A 24,440-nucleotide genomic window follows, 5' to 3' on the forward strand; every position below is an offset into this window, starting at 1 on the left:
ATAGACCTCTGAAGCTTTTTCTGATTAGCTCATGTTTGTCTCTCTTGGACAATCCTTACAAAGTCTAAATGATAAATAGTGCCTTTTCTTCTTACCCCAAATGAATCATATCAAATTTTGACACAAAGTAGACATGAGCTTAGAGAATATAAACAGTGTAATTAATATTTTTAACAGTTCATCATGAAGATATTCATATAGTTGGACCTTTTATTGTTATTGGCAATTTTGATTTGAATGATGTAGGCAATATATAGCAGTTTTGCTTAAGGCTCTATTATTTTCAAGCTTGCACTAAAGAAATTGAAGTCATCCAACAAGTGGGCCTCTATAAACTGTAGCTCTTATCATCTACCTGGTAATAGATCATTAATTATCAAATTTACTGCCTTTTGTTATTGTGCATTCAATTGGGCTTGAGACTACCATCCATCTCTTTTAACACCATGTCCGACATCAAATCCTTTTGGGAATAGGATCTTATTCTAGCTTCACCTATTAGGGCTGTAACGCTGTTACGGAGGGATTGGTTATTCTTGAAGATTGCTATGATTTTCAGATGGTCATTATCGATTTTTAACACTATAATTGTTAGAATCTTAGGCTTTGCGTTCAAAGTAGAAAATAACTACGACTTTGCTAAAAAAGTTGTCGATAAGCACTTTATCAACATGCCATCTGAGTTAGTTAACTTCAATTCATTTAAACTGAATATTTGACTAATTTGATGTTTTAAACGAGTTGCCACATCTTAGTTTTCAACTGACTTGCCTTGAAGTGATATTAAAAATGCACATTGTACTTTTTTTGTGTCATTAGGTTGTTTGTGCTCTTGACTTAGACTAGCAAGGGCTTAATGGAAGGACCACAATTGTTGTGACAACAGTCCAATGATGCTTCTTATTAAACCACTACACATGTGCTTAAATCTTTGTTTGCATTGGTGCCACTAAAGGAACCAAAAAATAAAAACTTTGTAAGACAAGCATGTTTCAAAAGAATGCAAATTGTGTACTGTGATAGCTTTGAAACTTGTGTTCAACTTCGAAATGATTTAAAGTTTTTTCCTGTTAGGTTATAAGAAAGGACTCGTAAAATTTGAGAGTTGATGAAGTAGAGGTTGAAAAACACTCTTGGAGTGCCCAGCATACAAAGACATTAGATCTAATGTTCAAAACATTTGTAATAAAAACAAACTCCGTTGCTTCTTAACATATAATAATCAAAGGACAGCCAAATTTCATTTCTGCGATATTCACTCGTAGAAAAAACATGATAAATCAAAATAGTTAATATAATTGTAAAGGTTCGATAGACCAAAATTGGTCTTAGTGCATATTGCATCTTATGATTTGTCAAGCATCCTTGCATTTTCTAGAGGAACCTCTATTGGGATCAGCCTAGCTGGAAGTCCATTCACCATCTGTATATCAAATAAAGTGCAATCTATTGACAAATGCATCTTGGCAAAAGAATGATTGTACTCATTGGATGGTTAAAATTTGAAAAAAAAACATAGGAGCTGGCCACAATCATTGCATACCTGAAAGATAAATAGCGGCATTTGCGAGAGCATCAGCTTCAGAATTGAATTCCTGGAACATGAAACATTTTTCCAGGAAAGTTGAAAAATATTTTCCACATATCTTGAAAAAACTTACTTGAAAAGAACACTAGCTCTAATTATATATCTATATTACTTTTTACAAAATCATTGGATTCATAATCGAGAACCACTTGGCAAAGCTCAAACGAAAGAAAAACGACTCAGACTTGGAAGAACAAGGCAAAAACATGTCAAATAATAAATAAACTTAACTTTTTCAATTTTTCGCAAAAGCATTTCCTAGCCAAGTTTTTGGGTTAGACTCTGCAAGTTTTCTCATACTTACTGAGTACTGCTTAAGTCCCGGAAAATTGGCCGAGATATTAGAGTTCGACCAAGTTTTGAATCAGTGAATAAAGTTGGATAGTTTCGGCTGAAATCTTAGTTAATCCAATGAGTATTTTGAGAACTCGTTGAGTTTTACAACAATGATAATGTCTTTATAATAGAGTTTAGATATTTTAAGTACATAGCAAGCCAAAGAGTGACAGTCAACAAGCCACTTAATAACTTGACAAAAGTTTGAATTTTACCAAATCTAGTCAAGGTTTTACCAACTCACTGATTTTGTCAAAATTTGACCATATCTTACAAAGTTGTCTGAGTCTTGTGAAAATTCCACAACCGGAATCCTATTGCAGCAATTGGAAATTATTCTCCTAATTGTTAATTAAATTTAACAATTTATTTATTGTTTCCTACAACAAATACTGAATAACTCACATTGCAACCCACAAAAATAAAATTGCAGAAGAATAAACGCTAGAAGAAATGCTAGCACACACACATAAAATAACATAGTTTTTCTGGACCAACGTCCCTAGAAAAACCCAACTTGGGAAAACCGGTGCAGCAACTGAGAGTTTTAATATTAAGCAACAGTGAAATAATTTGAATACAACTGGATGCTGAAACTGGCAATCTTATAGAGAAATACTGACAAAAATCTGGAGAGGAATTTTTCTCACCCCATAGGCAATCTCTCGGCACAACTTGCCTTCAGAACTTAAGCCTTCTGAGACTCTACGTCAGCCTCTACGTAGTTGGCTAGACGACTTGCCTCGGACTGAACTATGATGAAGTCGTTCTACCTTCTGCTAACCGGAGATACACTTCTCCGACACTCTAGGACTCCTTCTTGGCCTCTAGAACTGAAAATGTCAATCTCTCCCAGCAAATCGACTTTGCCTCCAGAGGCTACTGCATTTCCCTAGCATCAGCCTCTCTATGGCTCCTCTGCCTCTCTGCAAACGCAATCACCGGATCTGGAAATCTTCCTCTGGCTTCATTGTCTCTGCCCCTCTCTCATTGCTTCGATCTCACTAGCTCTTTCTCCGACCACTGACTGCTACTACTCTATAAATCGATTTGCTCATGAAATCGAACTGCTCAAGTGTATTCTCCAAGTGTCCATCGACTTCTTATAATCCTCTGTTGAGACTTCAACGACCAAGATTAAATCTTAATCGATGGCTAGGATTAACTTGAATTCGATCCATGTAAGTTTCTAGATGATTCACGCCTCGACTTAATTAATTATGATTAATTAACCATATTCCCTAAGTTTAGACTTAGGAAATATTTAAAAACTGGCTAATAATCTAATTAAGTCATTTCTAGGCAGAATTTCTAGAAACGATTTCTGTGTTTTGAAGATCTCCTGTATTCTAGCCTCTCCACAAAATTTCGTGGCTAGAACACATCTGATGCTACAAAAACTAACAAGTCTTGCTCGAGTTGAGTGACTCCTTTTTGTGATGAACTAAGTTGAGTCAATGAGTTCTATTGAAAATTGTAACTAGGTTCAGTCTTCATAATGACCTAATTGTAATCATGACATTGTGTATTCTTTGTAAATAAAGAAAAAGAAAGAAAGATAAATTATATTTTATTTTGGAGTATGGGTTTCATACTCAAGTTTGAGTCAAAAGTATGTTCTTCGTGCTTTTAGGTTTTCTAGGTCCTTCTAGGTCTTTCTAGGATAAAGAATATTATTGGTCATGTGTCATAGTCCCATTTGGACTCATTGTAATAAAGAAAGATATTTATTGTTGAAGAATGTAACTAGTGTCAGTCTTCATAATTGTATTTGAGTCATGATATTATGTATTTGTCAAAGGAAAGAAAACAAATTTTTACCGTAAAAACAAATTGACTTATTAAAGCACGGGTTTCATGCTTAAGTCAATGGTCATTAGGTCAAAGCACCCATTGAGTGCTCTAGAATTTTTATATTGAGTCAAAGTCTAAGTCAATATATTCTAGATCCTTCTTAGGTTATTTAAAGTCAAGAAAGAAAATTATTTGATGTGTCTTGTTTGTCCTGTTGGAAACACTGAGAAGGGGGCTGAATCAATATTTCTTTTACAATTGTTATTTTACCAGTTTTTAGATCACTTATAATCAGAACACAAAAACAACAATATAGAATAAATGATTTTATTAATCAGAAATAACAAGGACTTCAATCCTCTTCTTTACCATAAATTAGGTACAATACTGCTTAGGGCTTCAACCCTAGATGAAGACACCAATCTTCAGTCCACTAGGCTCCAATCTCTAGGGATCCAACCCTATCTTCTCTAGGTCTCCAACCTTGTCTCTATGAGGCAGCAACCTCTAGGGCTCCAACCTTCTCATTGGTACAGGCTCCAACCTGGTATTCTTGAGGACTCCTATCCTCTAGGGCTCCAACCCATTGCTTCAATTCTTCAAGATGGATTCAACGGTTCTTCAAGGCTCCCAATATCTTCTGCAACCAGCCCTGACAAAATCTTCACCTTCAACAATGCCCTCAATCGATCTCCAAAGCACTTAGCTCATCAATGACAACTTTACCTTCTTAGAAGGTGTCTCCACAACTCTTCATGTTACCCAATGTAAGAACCGAAAAATAGATGCAAAGAAAAACAGTAAGGGATTTATCATGAACCTGTAACATTTTCCTGAAACCTGACAAAATCAATTAACGAAAATGTTGAGGTACTTACCTGCACTCCTGCAGTTGAAGATGCCTCCAGCTGCGCTGGTCAGTTACTGAAAGACCGTATCCACCCAGCCAGATTGAGCAAAGCCTGGCTGCTCAATCCAGTAAGCTTCTTAACAGAAGCCGACTGTTCCCCCGTGCCCAGAACCTCAGAACACTCAAGCTCTTCCTGTGGATGATTTCCTTCTCCTTCACAATTCTTTCCTCTGGTTTTTGTGTTCCTCCCCAAATCCATGTCCTATGGTTTTATTCTCTTGTTTGGCAGTGGCCGCTCTTCCATCTGTAGCCCACCGCTCAACCTGTTGATGACACGCTCCTCCTTTATCTCTTTTAAGGTCGAGGATGTATATGATTTACGTTTTGAATCCATATTCTATTTTTATTAAAATATTCTTTTAATGTAAATATTTTTATATATATCACATTATATATATTACATTTAAACATTATAAACATTATGTTTAATATATATCACCATGTTTGTTATATATATTTTTAATATAACATTATAACTTTATACTTAGAAGTTAGAACTCCTTTTATTTAATTTCTTATATATATTTTAAAAATTTATTTTATTAAGTTTTTTAATATAATTTTTATCAATAATCTGGAATATATAATATATATAGTCCTCTTTTAAGATCTACCCATACATTAAGCAATATTGATGAATGAGTAGAACCTCTATTCAAAGAAGTGTCATGGTATTTAGCACTTATAATCAATTTAGTATAAAATACTAGTGTGGTGTATGCGACACCTGCATATGTAGCTATCATATGCATGTATCGTATACCTGCTATTATGCTTGCGTTCTTTATATTTTTAGATGGGTTGTTACATACACTCCCCCTTCAAAAAACTTCATCCCGAAGTTAGAGTTTTTAATCTTATTTGATTACTTATGATAGAAATTAGTACATCCTTCTTAGGTTTGTAAACCGAGGTTAAAATTCTTATTTAATATAAGGAGACTATAAAATTAGTGTTTTTGAATATTTTTAGGTTTATGATTTTAATGGTCATGCCTTGCCCTATCCAGGTTCCCAAGCTATTCTAAAATCATCCTATCCTTCCTAATCTCTTCCGCTCCCATCCTATCCGTCCTCTACTGAAGTATGCCATGGCGTCAGTTTTAGTGACCTAACCATTCATAAACTCTAAGGTGACAACGTCCGTTATACTGACCTGATTCCCAGTAGGCATCCGACAGTCATCATCACACGTCTAGGGGAGCATGATTCGCACAGTCCTCCCATGACTCCAGGGTTCGGAGGATAGACAGTGGGCAACACCTCCACCCCTCCCAGTAGAATTAAGGTTAATACCCTATCATAGAATCTCTTTGAGCCTTAATTGTTCTGAGGTTCTGTCATCACGTGGTCATTTTGGTAACTGTTTATTATCTGCAATCATACACTTATCCATGCATTTATAAAATGTGCGTTAGCATATTCAAAATAACTTATGTATAATTCACATATGTCAACTACAGTATAACATATTTTGCCATATTTTATTCATGTCATTGACTTTCATTTACAATGTAATTATTCCTTGATTTCTATTCCATCGATCATATTGACAGGTATAAATAAAACATATTTATAATATCTTAATTTCTATCAGAAGTAAAATCATTTAATTACCTTAAACTTTACTTTGACAACTATAATTTAGTAAGATCAATAACATATTTCATTTTGGTATCCATGTACCAGCAGAATTTAAACATAGATTACGTCACAAAATTTCACGTTTATATATAATCATTCAAATGGTTCTGAGTCTCTGATTTGCAGTGAAGTAAATATATACTAAACATAGCTTAAAGTTCTTCAAAATTGACACAGATTTGGGTATCTTTGACATATGTCTTCTGTATCTTCCCAAGTAGCTGATCCAGGACTATACTTGTCCCATTGAACTTTAACTTGGTTTACCAGGCGATTCCTGAGCTGTCGAACCCTACATTCCAGTATATGTAATGGTTCGACCGATACGATTCCCTCGTCCGATACCTGCAATTCCTTCCATTGAAGGTTATGAGATTGATCAGCTATATAATGTCTTAATACAGATACATGAAATACATTATGAATTTTATGCAGGTGAGGTGGCAGGGCAAGACAATAGGCGACAGGTCCAACTCTTTCCAGGACTTTAAATGGTCCAATAAATTGGGGTGACAACTTTGTCCCTTTTCCGAATTGAATAGTACTTTTATTTGGTTTGATGCGGATGAAAACTTGATCCCCTACTTCATACTTCCTATCAGTTCTGTGGGCATCAGCATAACTTTTTTGTCTATCCTGTGCTTCTTTAATCGTTGTCTAATTTGTCTTACCTGCTCTTCCATTTTTTCGATTAATTCTGGTCCTATCATCACTCGATCTTCTAACTTGTCCCAACTTAATTGTATTCTGCAAGGTCTGCCATATAATGCTTCAAATGGAGGCATTCCAATCGAGCTGTGGTAATTGTTATTGTATGCAAATTCGACTAAGGGTAAGTACTTTTCCTAGTGTGATTGCTGATCCATGACATACATTTTTAACATGTCTTCAACTACTTGATTTACCTTTTCTATTTGCCCATCAGTCTCAGGATGGTAAGCAGTTCTTAAATTTAGTTGAGTTCCTAAGGCTGACTGCATGCAAGTCCAGAATCTTGAAGTGAATCGTGAATCTCTATTGGATATAATCTTCTTAGGTACTCCATGAAATTTGATAATTTCATTTATGAATACTCGAGCTACATCAGCGACTTCGTAAATATCTCTTACGGGAATGAAATGTGCACTTTTCGTTAACTTATCCACTACTACCAGAATGGCATTGTGTCTTTGAGAAGTAAGAGGTAGCCCAATGATAAAATCCATAGAAATAATCTCCCATTTGGTCATAGGAATGTCGTGAGGTTGCAAGAGACCTGCTGGATGACAATGATCTGCTTTGAGAAGTAAGAGGTAGCCCAATGATAAAATCCATAGAAATAATCTCCCATTTGGTCATAGGAATGTCGTGAGGTTGCAAGAGACCTGCTGGATGACAATGATCTGCTTTTACTTGTTGACATTCCAAACATTTTGCAACAAATTGGGCGATATCATGTTTCATGCCTGACCAGAAGAAGAGTTTCTTAGTATCCGAATACATTTTCTTTACTCCAGGATGTGCACAATATACTGCTCTGTGGGCTTCCCTAAGGATAGTGTCTCGAAGATCCTTATTATCAGGAATATACATCCTTCCATGGAATCGTAAGATTCCATCATTTTCTAGTTCATATCCTTCAAATTTAGATTCTTTTGGCTTTTTACCCTCAAGACTAGATCTCACCTTTAAATACCAGCTATCTTTTATGAGATATTCCAGTACCCGTTGTCTTAAGTTTACTTTAATAGGTATGAGAGAAAATATCCGAGGTCTTTTGCTTAAAGCATCTGCTACTACATTTTCTTTTCCCTTAATGTATGATATTCCAAAGTCATATTCACTTAGGAATTCACTCCATCGCCTTTGTCTGGCATTTAAGTCTCTTTGGGTGAACAAATATTGTAGACTTTGATGGTTGCTTTTAAGTGTAAAACTTCGCCCCACTAGATAATGTCTCCAGATCTTTAAAGCTAGTACTACAGCGGCTAACTCTAAATCGTGAGTAGCATAGAGTTCTTCATGAGGTTTTAACTTTCTGGAAGCATATGCTATCACTCCTCTATCCTGCATCAATACTGCACCCAGCCCTTGTTTGGATGCATCAGTACATACCGTAAAATCTTTGTCCATATCAGGGACTCTTAGGATTGGTGCACTGGTGAGTAGTCTTTTGAGTTCAGAGAATGCTTTATTACATTCCTCAATCCATTCATACTTAACACCTTTACGGTGAAGGGTTGTAATCGGCTTTGCGATTTTGGAGAATCCCTCCACAAATCTTCGGTAGTAACTAGCTAAACCCATAAAGCTTCGTATCTCATGTGCGTTTTTCGGTATTGGCCATTCCATGATTGCTTTCACCTTCTCAAGGTCTACTGAAATCCATTCACCTGATATGATATGATCTAAATAATGAATCTTTTCCTGAAAGAATGAACACTTGGATAGTTTTCCATACAACTGATGTTTTCTAAGACTGGACAATACTATCTGTAAATGATCTTCATGCTCTTTCTTATTCTTGGAATAGATGAGAATATCATCTAAAAATACTTGTACAAATTGATCAAGATATTTGCGGAAAACACTGTTCATAAGATTCATGAACACTGCTTGTGCATTTGTTAATCCAAATGGTACCACAGTAAATTCATAATGTCCAAAACGTGTCCGGAATGCAGTCTTAGAAATATCGTTTTCAGAAATCCTTAGCTGATGATAGCCTGATCGAAGATCAATTTTTGAAAATACAGCAGCTCCTTTCATTTGATCGAAAAGATCATCGATTTGAGGCATAGGATATTGATTCTTTACTGTAGCTCGATTCAAGTCCCGATAATCTATGCATAATCTTAAAGATCCATCTTTCTTCTTCACAAAAATTACAGGAGCGCCCCAAGGTGATATACTAGGCCGAATATGTCCTATATCCAATAGTTCCTTCAATTGAATTTGCAATTCTTGAAGTTCTGGAGTTGTCATTCTATAAGGCGTTTTAGAGATCGGTTGGGTACCAGGTTTTAATTCAATAGTGAGATCCAGCTCTCTTACAGGGGGTAATCCTGGTAGTTCTTTTGGAAATACATACGGAAATTTGGCTAACACCGGATATTGTTCTAAGGATGGTCCTTTTTCTTTGCTTATTTCTTGAATTACATATGCCTGACAACCTTTCCTTAAACAACGCTTCATTTTCATTGCTGATATGTAGCGTAAAGATACCTTTCTCTTCATTCCTTGAATTTGGATTGCTTCTCCTTCATTATTCATACATAGAATTCTTTTCCCATAACAGTCTACCCAAGCTTGATGAGCTTCTAGCCAATCCATACCTATGATAAGATCATAAGTTCCTAAGGCTGTGACATAAACTTTCAGTTTAGTCGTACAGATCCCTAGGTCAATTTTGCATTGATCCACACTTAAGCCCACGAATTGGAGTTCTCCTGAGGCCATTTCCACTTGTTTGAAATCATTTTGTCTGCGAGCTGCCAACCCACATTTGTTTAATGCATATGACGAAATGAAACTATCTGTGGCACCAGTATCAAATAAGATTTTGAGTTTTATACCATTGATAATACCTGAAGATTCCACTACAGTGGATTGATGTGCTGCTTGGTCGTTGCCGACTACTGCACCCAGAAATGATAAAAGGGAGTGTAGACAGCCAGACAGATACCAGGTGTCTCTTTGTCAGAGACTGTGTCCAACGAGGAGTAGTACAGTTGAGGTACACTCCTACAGGAGAACAAGTGGCAAACATCCTCACCAAGGCTCTAGGAAGAACAAAGTTTGTTAATTTCAGGGAGAAGATGGGGATGGTGAAGAATCCATTTCAGTAGCAGAAATGGATAAGTGCCGAGAGTTGCAGTGCAGCAGTTAGCAGTGGCAGTGCTATGGGTAGCATGATGCAACATGTTGAGAGGGAGGTGCAGTACAGATGTAGCAGTGGCAATGTCATGGGTATTAGTACAGGAAATAGCAGTGGAGTGGATGTGGGGCAACTGGCTAAGCATCAACACAGAGGACCGATGTTGAGGATCAGTGTGATGCTTCTATTGTGAAGCATTGCTAGAGCACATTCCTCAATAAGAGGGAGTGTTGATTTGGGGTAGCATCAGATGTGCTCTAGGCTTGAAATTTGGAGGAGAGGCTAAGGCACATGAGATCTCCAAGACCCAAATATCGTTTTGAGAAATTCCACTTGGATGAGGAGTTTTAAGATAATTAATATTTTTAATGGGTTCCTAAGTCTAAACTTAGGAAAATAAAAATATTAATGCGTATTAATAAAGATAAGGGTGAGAAGCTTCTAAGAGACGAGGATCAAGTCTGTTTTAATCTTAGCCATTGATTAGAGACTTGATCTCGGCCGTTGAGTCATCAACAAGAAAAGTATAAGAGAAGACTTGAGGATCATTTGGAGACACACGGTAGATACTCAGTATTTCAAGGAAAATCGATTCTCAAGAGAAGGAGATCGATTTCAAAAGGAGAGTTGTAGGGTGGAGGAAGAGGAGGGCATCAACAGCGGTTAGTGATTGAGGAGGTGACGATGCAGGGACATTGAGAGACAACGTAAAGTGAGACGTAGTCCAAAGAAGAGACGTAGCCCTCACGCAAGCTGACGCTGAGCAACATAGAGTGACGCATGAGTGGGAGAAGGGTCTCCAAAGTGTCAGAAAGGTTCCAAGGGAAAGTCTCAAGTGTTTTCTTTCAGTTTCTTTGTAAAATCATTCTTTGTAAAAGCAATTGTTGTTGAAGATTAATAAAACCCTCATCTGCTGCACCGATTTCCCGCATTGGGTTTTTATGGGGACAATTTTCCAAAAAAACTGTGTTGATGTGATTGGTTCTTGTACATGTATTTTCTCTATGTAATTATGTGATAACTGCAATAGAATTTATTTTAATATTTGCTGAAGGGATTTTGTAAATAAATTATTGTGAAGAATAAGTAGGTGAAATAAATCAATTGCTGCAGTAGAATTTCAGATTAGAAATTTTCCGATGTTCCACCAAGTCTCCGGGATGGGGAGACGCGGGTGCAAAGAGACGCACAAAGGGGACGTGTGGGAGTACCCTCAGATTTTAGGGAAATTTGGGGGGACGTCGGGGTATATAATTTATATATATATATATATATATATATGTGTGGGAGTACCCTCAGATTTTAGGGAAATTTGGGGGGACGGGGGGACGTCGGGGTATATAATTTATATATATATATATATATATAATTCATGTTCATATTCATTGTTCAATAATGAAAGCATATTAAATAGACTAATAGTAATACCAATACATTGAAATTTCAAATTTGATACATACATAAAATTTAAATTCATAATTGAATCAAATAATGACATATATTGAATCTTGATCCATCCTCATCATTCATTTTGATACATACATCATTCATATGACATACTCATTAAAATGTTCTAAATTCTAATTCATCAATACCATAAGATTCAATAATCAAATTCAATAATGAAATATTCAAATACAATGTACATTGATCCATATCATTCATCAATCATCAATCATCATTCTATAATCTACATTGATTTAAATATTAAATTGAAAATTCATCATTCATCATTCTAGAATCTACATAGAAAGCAAAACATACTAGTATATTACTATATACTATATTAATATACAAGATACTGAAGTCCAAACACTAAATTTATATAACTCAGAGTTTCAAACTCAAAAATAGTTTAAGAGTGAAGAGTCGGTCATCAATATCTAGTGTCACAACTCAAATGTTAAAAGTAAAACTAAAAACTAAAAATGGAAAATGAACATTGAAAATAAAACCAATATTAAGGACTCAATCTCAATGATTGGTCCTCTACATCCATCTGCTGCATGAAGTCATTAGGACCATCAATGTGAATGTCATTATCTGAGTCAGAGTCACTCTGTTGAGTAACCAATGGAATTCCAACCAAACCATGCTGCAACTCATCTGGTCCATCCTCATCATCTATCTGTGCACTATCCTCTGGATCCACATCCCATCGTGTTGCTGGTCCCCTCCGATACTCTGGTGTCTTCCTATGTGCAAGACGTAGAGAATTGTGCACTGCAACTAGCTTCTCTGCTCTCCTAGAGGAAAGTCTATTCCTCTTGATAGATTGGATGAAGCTATATGTGGACCAATTCCTCTCTGCTGCAGAGGAACTAGCAATCTGAGACAATAAGCGAATAGCAAGTCGTTGGATCTCTGGAGCCTCATCCCCATGCATGGTCCACCAACCAATGGGGTCAGTTTGGCCTAAATCATTGCGATCTTCCCTCACATCAGGCTTGTTGAAGGGACCACTGAGACTTGCAAATTGCATCCACTGTCTCCTAATGGTTCTCCCTTCTTCTGAACTATACATCTTTGTAATCGCTGCTCGAAATCCATTTTTGACCTCTGGATCTTCAATGGGAAGAATTCTACCAGTTCTTGCCACATACCATTTTGGGTTGAGTGCATATGCCGCCATGTGCAAAGGTGTATTCATTCGATCCCACCTACGCTGAATAATAGGTCGAATCTGAGTCATATAGAACTCTAAGGAAGGATCTTTCTCACGAATGGCCAACCTTACTTGATCCAACATACTATCAAAAGTCTCATAGATTTCTCCAAGAGTAGGAGAATCTGTGTCAGTGTAGCGAATGACCTCAACTACAGGACGTAAGAGTGACACCAAATAACCACAATCTATCCACCAATCATTATCCAATATCTGAATCCTGATTTTCTTCCCTTCCTCTGTCTTGGATTCTGCCCGTCTGTTCCAATCTGGAGTCACAACCATGGCCTGCAAGGCTGACTGCACCTCCAACATCCTCTCTAATAAAAGAAAATAACTAACATATCTGGTATTGGTAGGCATGAGGAATTCCTTCCTCGCATGAGACCTGTACATGGCTAAGGAGGTGTGGTGATTGCAAATAAACATTTGCACATTTCTTGCAGCTGTCACCAAGTTAGATACCCACTCAATTTTGCCAATGTTTTTCAATGCATTATTGAGTGCATGCACACAACAAGGGGTCCAGAAAATATGTCTGTATTTACTTTGAACCATTAATCTTGTTGATCTACACACTGCTGCTGCATCTGTTACAACCTGTACAACATTTGTAGAGCCAACCTCCTCTATAGCATCACGAAGAAGTTCAAATTGGAAAGCTGCATCTTTGCGCTTTCCAGAACAATCAATAGCTCTAAGAAAGAAAGGCCCCTCTTAGCAAGTAACTATGATGTTGATAAGTGGACGTTTGGCAATGTCTGTCCACCCATCCATAACAATAGAACAACCTTCCCTCAACCATGTCTGCCTCAAAGTTTCCTTTTGCACATTAATATTGGCCACTTGCCTTTCTAATATCATTGTCCTCAACTTATGTTCACCTGGGGTCACATATGAGGGTCCTGTTGTTGCAATTGCCTTGACCAGCTCCTTGTAGTAAGGAGAATGACTAACATGGAAAGGAATTCCATTGGCAAAAAGAAATTTGCCAATGGCATCATCTGTATCATCACGGTTCAACTTACTATACATCCCTGCAAGAGTTGGTCCCACTGCACAAGAGCGGGAACCCTTAATCCCAATAGGAGATGGTGGAGGCATATCTTTCTTTAATTTTCCTTTTGAGCTTGTGGCTTCATTAAAATTTTCTTGAGTTTGGCCCATGACATTTTTGCTTGAGAACATGCCCTTTGCATCTGCTGCCATTTGCATTTTCAAGAGCTCTGATTTTTGCAGCATGGTTAAATGTGAACATATACTAACCCCTTTGCCACCTACACCCAGAAGATGCATCCTGAGACGACTATAACTCCCAGCCCAAGAATGGCCACAAATGTTGCATTTCCAATGGCATGTCCCACCTCTTGTGCTTCCCGGTTTTGGTTGGGTTGAAGATCCAGTCTTTTTGGTAGCATATAGCAAAAGAGGTTTGCTTGGATTGAATGTCCCCTTTGCATATTCTACCAATGACTTTGATGGAGTTGGAGTCGTTGGAATGACATTAGCACTAGCTGTACTACTGCCATGGGTCAGGGTTTCATTCCTTGTTGATGGAGTTTCAGTTTGAAGAGGACTTGTTGTTTCAGTTTGAGGATCATATTCACTTTCAGTTTGACTGTCACTGCCACTTTGGTTGCTGTCACTCAATTTGCAAATAATTTATTTTGCAAATTTTGTATTATTTAATGCCCCGCAAGAAGGGTTTCAAAATCTAAAATTTAAAACTACTAATAATTTATAAAATTGAGTAACCAATTTATAAAACTGATAATTTAATAAATTATAATTTTAAATTTATAAAACAAAATACTAAGTACTTCTAAGTTCACAGCGTTTAAAATTCTTAATTTTTATTTTTTGTTACCACTGATATTGCTTCAAAAAAATTTAAACGGTGAATTTGACAAACAATTTACAGTTCTGACTCCTGAGTTTTTTAATGCCACATAAATGATAAAACAGTAAAACTTTAACACTGAAACATGGTAAAAAATTAAAAAGAAATTGCAGCCAAACTTACTGTACAGTTTGGAGCAACTGCGTGGAGTCTGGACGGGTCCTGAGTAGCTGCATGGAGTCTAGAGTAGCAACTGCCTGGAGCTTCGTGGAGAAATATGCTGCTCAGTGCGTGGAGCTTCATGGATGCCAAGATGGGTAGTCGAGCTGCCAACACTCTGCAGATGCGTGGAGCAGCAATGCTGCTGGCTGCGTGGAGGGTTGGTGGAGCAGCAATGCTGCTGGCTGCGTGGAGGGCTGGTGGAGCAGCAATGCTGCTGGCTGCGTGGAGGGCTGGTGGAACTGTGGAGCAGCAATGCTGCCGGCTGCGTGGAGGGCTGTTGGAACCGTGGAGCAGCAATGCTGCCGGCTGCGTGGAGCAGCAAGGTAACCACTGCAAGGTAAGTGTAACAGCAAGGCAACCGCTGCGTGGAGAAGATTGAGGATAAGGCGTGAGCTCTGAGGCTCTCGTGGGCGCAGTGGGAGCAGACTTGGACTGAAACGGTGGAAGAAAAAAATGCGCTCAGCGGTTTTAATAGAAGTAGAAGTGGGAGCATAATGAAATGGCGGCAGAATGAAAAGTAAACCTAACTTTTTATGTAATTTTTTATTTGTTAGTTTAGTTTTTTTTTTTTTTCTTCTAATAAATTAATTTTCATTTTTTTTTTTAATATAAAGGGTAATTAGACAAAAATGAAGGGGGGACGCCCAGAAGAACCCCATTTTTGGGGGGACACCCAGAAGAATCCCATTTTTGGGGGGACGCCCAGAAATACCCCTTTCGGGGAGTCGAGTCTCCCACATTGGGGAAACGCACCCACTTGCGTCTCCCCAAAAGGGGGACGTGGGGAAACGCACCCCCGAGAGTTTCCCCGTCCCGGGTGCGTGGAGTGCGAGCACCCCACCCTGGGGGACGCGTCCTCGTGGAACACTGAAATTTTCACTTGGTATTAGAGCAGAGATCCGACAACAGGGGAGAAGAATCGACTACGGGTCAAGAGCATGATGCAGAGGCATCGACTCAAAGGGACTCACACAGATTTCCAAAAGAAGGCACAAGGGACATGGATCACGATTATTCTATGTTAGCTTCCAGATTGGAAGAAGAAGTCACTTGCCTAGCAAGCTCTGCCTCCTTTGAGGTTTGATATATAGATAGTGGAGCTTCCTGCATATGATAGGAATTCGAGAATGTTTTTCAGATTATCATGAAGAAAGAATGAATTTTTAGATCACCATGGGAAATAAGGCAAAGTGTACCCCAGTAGGAAGAGGTACTGTAGTCTTTCAAACCGAAGCAAGAGAGCGGCTTCAAGCAACCAATGTGTTGCATGTGCCAGGATTGGGGATGAACTTACTCTTCGTATCTCAACTTCAAAACAAGGGCTATGACGTTTTCTTCATTAAGGAGAAAGTATATGTCAAACACCCGAGTTGGAAAAGGAAGGCCCAGATTGGAATTAGAAGTAACAGGCTGTATAGATTACAACTAGAATCACCAATGGCACTGATAGGTAGCAATGGAGATAAAGATTTGAATGAACTATGGCACAAGAGGATGGGACACTTACACCATGGGGCTCTGAGAATTCTCAGGAAAACAGTATCAGGAGTTCCAGAACTAAGTACCGAACGAGATGATGTATGCAGAGGGTGCGCTCTAGGCAAGTATGCCAAAGCAACGTTTTCCAGAAGCAAACATAGAGCAAAGAGTTTTCTAGGATTGATACACTTAGACATCTATGGGTCGATGTCCACAAAATCTCTTAGTGGTGCCGAATACTTTGTCACCTTCATCAATGACCACTCTAAGAAGACTTGGATCTACTTTCTGAAAACCAAGGATGATGTTTTTGGTCGATCCAAAGAATTCAAGGCTCTAGTTCAGAATCTGACAGGAAAGAAGATAAAAGTGTTGCGCTCAAACAATGGTGGAGAGTATGTTGACAAGGACTTCACCGATTTTTGCGCTAAGGAAGGCATCAGAAAAGAGTGGACAACTCCCTACAATCTGGAGCATAATGGAGTAGCAGAAAGGAAAAACATGATTATTGTGGAAGGAACTAGGGCAATGCTGTATGATTAGGATATGCCCAAATTCCTGTGGGTAGAAGCATGCAACACGATAGTTTATGTCTAGAACGGGACTCCACACAGGGCATTGAGAAAAATCACTCTGGAAAGGGTCTTCACCGGGAAGACACCTGAAGTTAGTCATTTCAAGATATTCAAGAGTTTAGCGTTATGTCGTGTACCTGAACAAAAGAGAAAGAAATTAGATCAAACTACTGAGAAAGGATATATTGTGGGACATAGTGAGAATGCTAAGGCATATAGAGTCTATCTTCCAAGGAATAGGAAGGTAGTAGTTCGGCAGGATGTAAAGTTCATGGAGGACAGAGCTTTTAGGAAATCCTGAGAAATGCCTTTCGAGGAGTAGTTAAAAGACAATCCGTTGGTCCAACCACTTCAACTAGCAGAAACTAGTACCAGAAATTCTCCTAAAGACAAAGCTTCAAAACAGGAGGAATCTCAGGAAGAGGAAGAGCATATAGATGTAACCACTACCAGGGGAAGAACGAGCCTAGAACTCCGACAGATTCTATGGGATGCAAAGGACTTCATTGGTGCACCCAAGAATGATAAATGGGAGCGAGGACAGCTAGACAGATGCCAGGCCCTAGTAGCTCAGGTTGGGGAACCTTCTAGTTTTCAGGAGGCCGTTCAACATCAAGTATGGGTAGACGCTTGGAGGAATACAGTACTATAATAGTCAATGACGTCTGGGAAGTGGTACCTATGCCCCAGGACAGGTCAGTGGTAGGTTCGAGATGGATCTACAAAGTCAAATATGTTGCAGACTGCCGTGTGAAGAAATACAAAGCCAGGTTTGTGGCTAAGGGGTATGCTCAGAAGGAAGGGATAGACTATGAAGAAACCTTCGCCCCAGTAGCCAGGTATACTTCTATTAGAACTATGATATCTCTTGCAGCATAGATGGGGTGGGTGATTCACTAGATGGATGTCAAGACGACACTCTTGAATGGGGTAATAAAAGAGGAAGTATACATTGAACAACCAGAGGGTTTTGCGACACATGAGAAGAAATCTCATGTATGCAGATTAAAGAAAGCCTTGTATGGGTTTAAACAGGCACCTAGAGCATGGTATGGTCGAATTGATGGCTACTTGCAGAAGATGGGGTTTGTCAAGAGTGACCAAACCCTAATCTCTACTATCGTGTCATAGAGAATGAACATCTAATCCTAGTGTTATATGTGGATGATCTTTTCCTGACAGGATCATCCAGGCTCATCAAAGACTGCAAGAAGAACCTAGCCACATAATTCAACATGAAGGATTTGGGACAGATGCATTATTTCCTGGGGTTGAAAGTATGGCAACAGAAGGGTGAGATCTTCCTTGGACAAGGGAGATATGCTATAGATATCTTGAAGATATTCAGGATGCAAGAATGTAGACCTATGGCTACTCCAATGATCACCAACTGGAAGAGGATTGATGCATCAAAAGATAAAGACGTTGATCCCACCTTGTACAGGCAACTTATAAGGTCCCTGATGTATCTGGTCAATACTAGGCCAGACATTTGTTACGCTGTCAACACCCTCAGTCAGTTCATGGTAGAACCCAAGAGGGCGCACTGGGTAGTAGCCAAACATGTTCTCAAGTATATACCAGGAACAGTCGAGCATGGACTATTGTACACCCAAGGCAATGATATCAGGCTGAGTGGGTTCACTGACGCAGATTGGGTTGGAAGTTCAGTAGATCAAAAAAGTACAACTAGGTACTATTTCAACATTAGATTAGGAATGACCTCCTGGTGTAGTAGAAAATAGAAATCCGTGGCTCTAAGCTCAGCTGAAGCATAATATATGGCAACTAGCACAGTTTTGTGCGAAGCCATATGGCTTAGGAAATTACTTGTGAATCTATATAGGAGAAGGATGGAAGCGACCATGATCTTGTGTGATAATCAGAGTTGCATCAAGCTCTCTAAGAATCCAGTATTTCATGATCGGTCGAAGCACATTGATATCAGGTGTCACTTTGTTAGAGACTGTGTCCAACGAGGAGTAGTACAATTGAGGTACACTCCTATAGGAGAACAAGTGGCAAACATCCTCACCAAAGCTCTAGGAAGAACAAAGTTTGTTCATCTCAGGGAGAAGATGGGGATGGTGAAGAATCCATTTCAGTAGCAGAAATGGATAAGTGTCGGGAGTTGCAGTGTAGCAGTTAGCAGTGGTAGTGCTAGGGGCAGCATGATGCAACATGTTGAGAGGGAGGTGCAGTACAGATGTCACAGTGGCAATGGCAACATCATGGGAAACAATACAGGAAGTAGCAGTGCAGTGGATGTGGGGCAACTAGCCAAGCATCAACAAAGAGGACCGATGCGGAGGATCAGTGTGATGCTTCTATGGTGAAGCATTGCTAGAGCACATTCCTCACTAAGAGGGAGTGTTGATTTTGGGTAGAATTGATGTGCTCTGGCCTTGAAATTTGGAGGAGAGGCTAAGGCACATGAGATCTCCAAGACCCAGAAATTGTTTTGAGAAATTCCACCCGGATGAGGAGTTATTAAGATAATTAATATTTTTAATGGGTTCTTAAGTCTAAACTTAGAAAAATAAAAATATTAACGGGTATTAATAAAAATAAGTGTGAGAAGCTTTTAAGAGACGAGGATCAAGCATGTTTTAATCTTAGCTATTGATTAGAGACTTAATCTAGGTCGTTGATTCATCAACATGAAAAGTATAAGAGAAGACTTGAGGATCATTTGGAGACACACCGATAGATACTCAGTATCTCAAGGAAAATCGATTCTCAAGAGAAGGAGATCGATTTCAAAGGGAGAGTTGCAGGGTGGAGGAAGAGGAGGGCATCAACAACAATCAGTGACTGAGGAGGAGGTGACGCAGGGACATTGAGAGAGCGTAGAGTGGGACGCAATCCAAAGAAGAGGAGTAGCCCTCACGCAAGCTGACGTAGAGCCACTCAGAGCCACGCAAAGTGACGCAGGAGTGGGAGAAGTGTCTCCAAAGTGTCGGAAAGGTTCCAGGGGAAAGTCTCATGTGTTTTGCTTTAGTTCCTCTGTAAAATCATTCCTTGTAAAAGCGATTGTTTCTAAAGATTAATAAAACCCTCATTTGCTGCACCAGTTTTCTTGCATTGGGTTTTTCGGGGACAATTGTCCAAAAACAACTGTGTTGATGTGATTGGTTCTTGTGCATGTATTTTCTCTGTGTAATTATGTGATAACTGCAGTAGAATTTATTTTAATATTTGTTGAAGGAATTTCGTAAATAACTTATTGTGAAGAATAAGTAGGTGAAATAAATTAGTTGCTACAGTAAAATTTCAAATTAGAAATTTTCACATGTATGTCATGGCAGACAATATGTATGTATGATATGACAATCATCTTTCTGACATATTACATGGTAGACATGATCCTCATATGGATATGACATATTACATGGCAGACAAATCCTCATATGGATATGGCACATTATATTATATGTCAGACAGGATCCTCATATGGACATGGCACATTATATTAATAGCAGACAGGATCCTCATATGAATATGGCATATTACATGGCAAACAAGATCCTCATATCGATATGGCACATTATATTATATGGCAGACATGATTCTCATATGTGTATGGCACATTATATTAACGACAAACATAATCCTTATATGCCATATTATATTAATCGTATGGCAAACAAAATGTTCATATGATGAGAGATCTCATCTTTCATAATGGCAGACTTACTATTCGCTTGGCATGGCAGACATGATATTCCTGTGTTGGAAGAATAGGTTAGTCATAGAAGGGCTAGGACTAAGAGGAAGCTGTCCAGATTTCAAAAGATAAGTATTGTACATCTCTTTTATTGTCTTTTATCATCACAATGTTTCTTGACGATGATGTAAAGTCCTTAATGATGATGGTGATGATATGCACCCATAGAATGATAAATGATATGTACTCCTTGCTGACTATGATTGATGTCATGAATAATGTGATTCGACTCTTTACTTGTGATTTGAACTCCTTGATACTTACTCTTTAGTAATGATAATTTGGATAATGATGAATTAGATGATATAGTTGATCTATATACTCTATTTCTTGGATTTCTTGATAATGTAAATGATGTGGATCTCCTGATGCTAACATAATCTCTTAATGTTGATGTGAACTCGTGAATGATTGATGATGTGGACTCGTGGATGATGATGATGTGGACCCCTTGATGTAAACTTCTTGATGATGATATGAATGAAGTTAACTCTTTAATGATTTGGGTAAGGTCACTTTCCCAATATTTATAGGGAGTAATGATTGAAAATGATGTCTGTTGATATCAATATAAGACTTTCAAAGCCAAGATGGAAATCCTTGATACACTATTTCTTGCACTTAAAGGTTTGATGAGATGGAGAAGCTCTTGATCCCTGGTTTTCTTGATAAACACCTATCACATGCCTCTATGTCAAGCTATGGATGTGCCTCATATATTGGATAGTTGCTCGTTGAGATATCACTGTGATGCTACTATTTATGGTCAGAAATTCACTGCCAGAATATAAGATTCCATGGATATTCTGATAATAGCTTGTTTGGCAATGTGATAAGTAAAAGGAGTACATCTAGTGCTATATCTCTTGATTAAGTTGTTGTGGGAGCACTATTGAAGTTAAATACATGGCTTATTATGAAGCCAATTGGTTGTTGAAGCTCTTCAATGAGCTATTTGAGCACATGTTGAAAACCATCATTGTATATTGCAAAGTGGGATTGGCTTTTCAAAGAATCCCATGTTGCACGATTGCTCTAATCATATTGGCACCAGGTACCACTTTATTTGGGATATGTTACAACAGTGAGCAATCAGGGTCCAACATTGCAGGATGGATGTACAAGTTACCTACATCATCTCAAAGCCTCTTGATCAAGTTTTCTCAAAAAGAGGTTGAGGCATGGAGACCATACTATGAGGGTCCTAGTTGAACATTGAGCTTTGGGAGCTCCTGGGGGCTTTAGGTACTTCTTGATGCTATAAGTGACCATAGGGTGAGTCGTTCACCTTCCCCTATAGGTTTGCTAGGTACAGAGTGAGTGGTTCACCTTTCCCTGTGATATCTCATGTTGATATATGATGCATAGGGTGAGTGGTTCACCTTCCCCTACGATTGATGAGATATGCATAGGATGAGTGGTTCACCTTCTCCTGTGGCATATGAGCATGATGAGTGGTTCACCTTCTCCTGCGGAGATGCATATAGGCATCTGCTTGTTGTCACATGTGTGCATGTCGGTGGGACGTGGTTCATCCTTTTCTCATATGTAGGATGCTAATTCCGTAGGATCTGTGGTTGACATGTCACATGGTTCATCCTTTCCTCACGTGTAGGATGCTAATTCCCTACGATCTGTAGTTGACATGTCGGTGGGACGTGGTTCATCCTTTCCCCACGTGTAGGTTCCTTCCTACGACTGTTGGTTGACATGCATGTAGGATGTGGTTCATCCTTTCCCTACTCTCAGTGAATTTGCGTAGGATGTGGTTTATCCTTTCCCTACGATGGTTGTGATATGTGACTATAGGATGTGGTTCATCCTTTCCCTACGTGTGGTTGTGAGAAGGATGTGATTTATTATTTCCTTGCTATTTCTCTAGTATCATCCTACCCATGTAGTCTGGGGCACATGGGAAGTACCTCTCATCTGGACAATGAGTTGGGAAAAGTGGATAGGGACCGTAACACTACCGATGGACGCATCGTGTACTGTCGTACTCCCTTTGTCTAGGATGGTAAGCAATGCCATGATGAGAGGGAGTGTTAAAATTGGTAACTAGGGCCAAATTCCACTTTGGACAACTCCTTTGAGGAAGATATTTGTGGCATTGAATTCCTCTTTTTGAGAGGACCAAAATCGACCTAAATATCATCAAATTTGGTTAAGGAGAAATGTGTTTTTGATTTTATGCACTCTCATATGTAAAATGGTCAAGGTCGGCTTCACCACCTTCAAGTCCAAACGACATGTCTTTTGACCCTCTCCAATTCCTATATATAGAGGTGCTTCCAACCTCATTTGATACAACTTGACTTTGATTGTACTCTCTTTCTCTGCTGATCATTTGATTTTGATAATAAGAAGAATTGTTCAAGCGTTTTTCCCATCTTGGGGTTTTTCCCTAGCGTGAGCCAATCCTTGTGTTCTCTTGTCTTCGCTTGTCTTCTACATTTATGTTGGATGTTCTTTCAGTCAACGGTAAATATGATTTGTAATGGAATAGTAGAATTAATAATGGGCTAATGAAGTGATTGACTTAAGCAAGGAACATGTTAATCCAAATTTAATACCTTGCCATAGTGACTAGGCTGTAGGATTGTTCAAGGAAGAGCGAGGGGTTTTTAAAGAGCTATTTCATAAGTCCAAAAGGCTAAACTAGTAGCTTGTCAAAGCTGAATATCTAGATGAATAAAGCAAGCTTCTGGGAACAATCTTTAAGGCCTAGAATAACTATTAAAGGGGTCTAAATTCTCTATGTCACCTTAGAGATCCAAAGTGTTAGTATACTTGTGTGGATAACTCAGAACATCTTGTGAAACCTTAATAGCTCTTTGACCCCTGGTTATGTGAACTGACTTTTGTCAGTGGAGAGTGGCAAGGTCGTGTGACTCGCTCTCGATCAATTCTTCTTAATTATCTATATCTGTGTTCAACAGAATTGAGATGAGATGTAGAGACGATATATGATGATAGGATGACACGATGATAGATCGATTGGTAGGTGGAATTCTCCCTAGTTGAGAGGGATTGTTAAAATTAACAACTAGGGCCAAATTCCACTTTGGACAACTCCCTTGAGGAAGTTGTTTGCAGCATTCAATTCCTCTTTTTGAGAGGACCAAAATCAACCTAAAGATCATCAAATTTGGTTAAGGAGAAATGTATTTTTGATTTTATGCAATCTCATATGTAAAATGGTCAAGGTCGACTTCACCACCTTCAAGTCCAAATGACATGTCTTTTGACCCTCTCCAATTCCTATATATAGAGGTGCTTCCAACCTCATTTGATACAACAAGGAACATAATTCCTCTAAAATAAGGTGCAAATTTGAGGCTAGGGCATTCAAGGGAAAAGAGCTGAGTTAATGAGAAGTACATCTCTGTTTGGGTATAAATTTTTGTGGAAGAGAGGGCTGCAGTTGTTTGAGGTTTTCCATAGCCATCAAGGAGGCTCGGAGGACTGTTTAGAGGCAGTTTAATGCTTCGAGTGCTCTTCTATTTCATGCCGCAGTCAGAGAAGAAGTGATAATGCCTTATGTGTTTTGTACATATCTTAGTTTGGGCCACAGATATGGTTTCCACTACAGCACAGTTGAAGGCACTTGTGGAAGGGCCAAATGGGCTTGTTTGTATCCTCCATCTCAGTTGCAGTCAATACAAACGTTGTAACCTTTGTTTATGAGCAGTCTAATGCTACTACAATACTGAAGACTTAAGCCCCATATTGCAGACATTAGACAACAACTCATTAACCTTGTTTGACTGTCCATTCTTGGACTATCTTGAGCTTATTCCATTCA

The 24,440-nt window shown here is 38.6% G+C and overlaps 1 protein-coding gene across 1 annotated transcript in view; it reads right to left on the minus strand.

Moving 5' to 3' along the window:
* Positions 1–1,179: 1,179 nt before the first annotated feature.
* Positions 1,180–24,440, minus strand: part of LOC149158919 (uncharacterized) — a 95,529-nt gene continuing 72,268 nt past the window's right edge. The window contains exons 6-7 of the mRNA XM_089434131.1: positions 1,544–1,595; positions 1,180–1,423 (exon numbers count right to left, since the gene is read on the minus strand). Of these exons, the coding sequence (XP_089290257.1) occupies positions 1,401–1,423; positions 1,544–1,595 (75 nt within the window). The 3' untranslated portion in view covers positions 1,180–1,400. The remainder of the gene's footprint in view (positions 1,424–1,543; positions 1,596–24,440) is intronic.

The sequence above is a fragment of the Pinus tabuliformis genome, chromosome 5_2 (assembly GCF_031772625.1).
Source record: "Pinus tabuliformis cultivar Carrire ecotype Pingquan chromosome 5_2, CPIR1, whole genome shotgun sequence".
In the NCBI taxonomy this organism is placed as follows: domain Eukaryota; kingdom Viridiplantae; phylum Streptophyta; class Pinopsida; order Pinales; family Pinaceae; genus Pinus; species Pinus tabuliformis.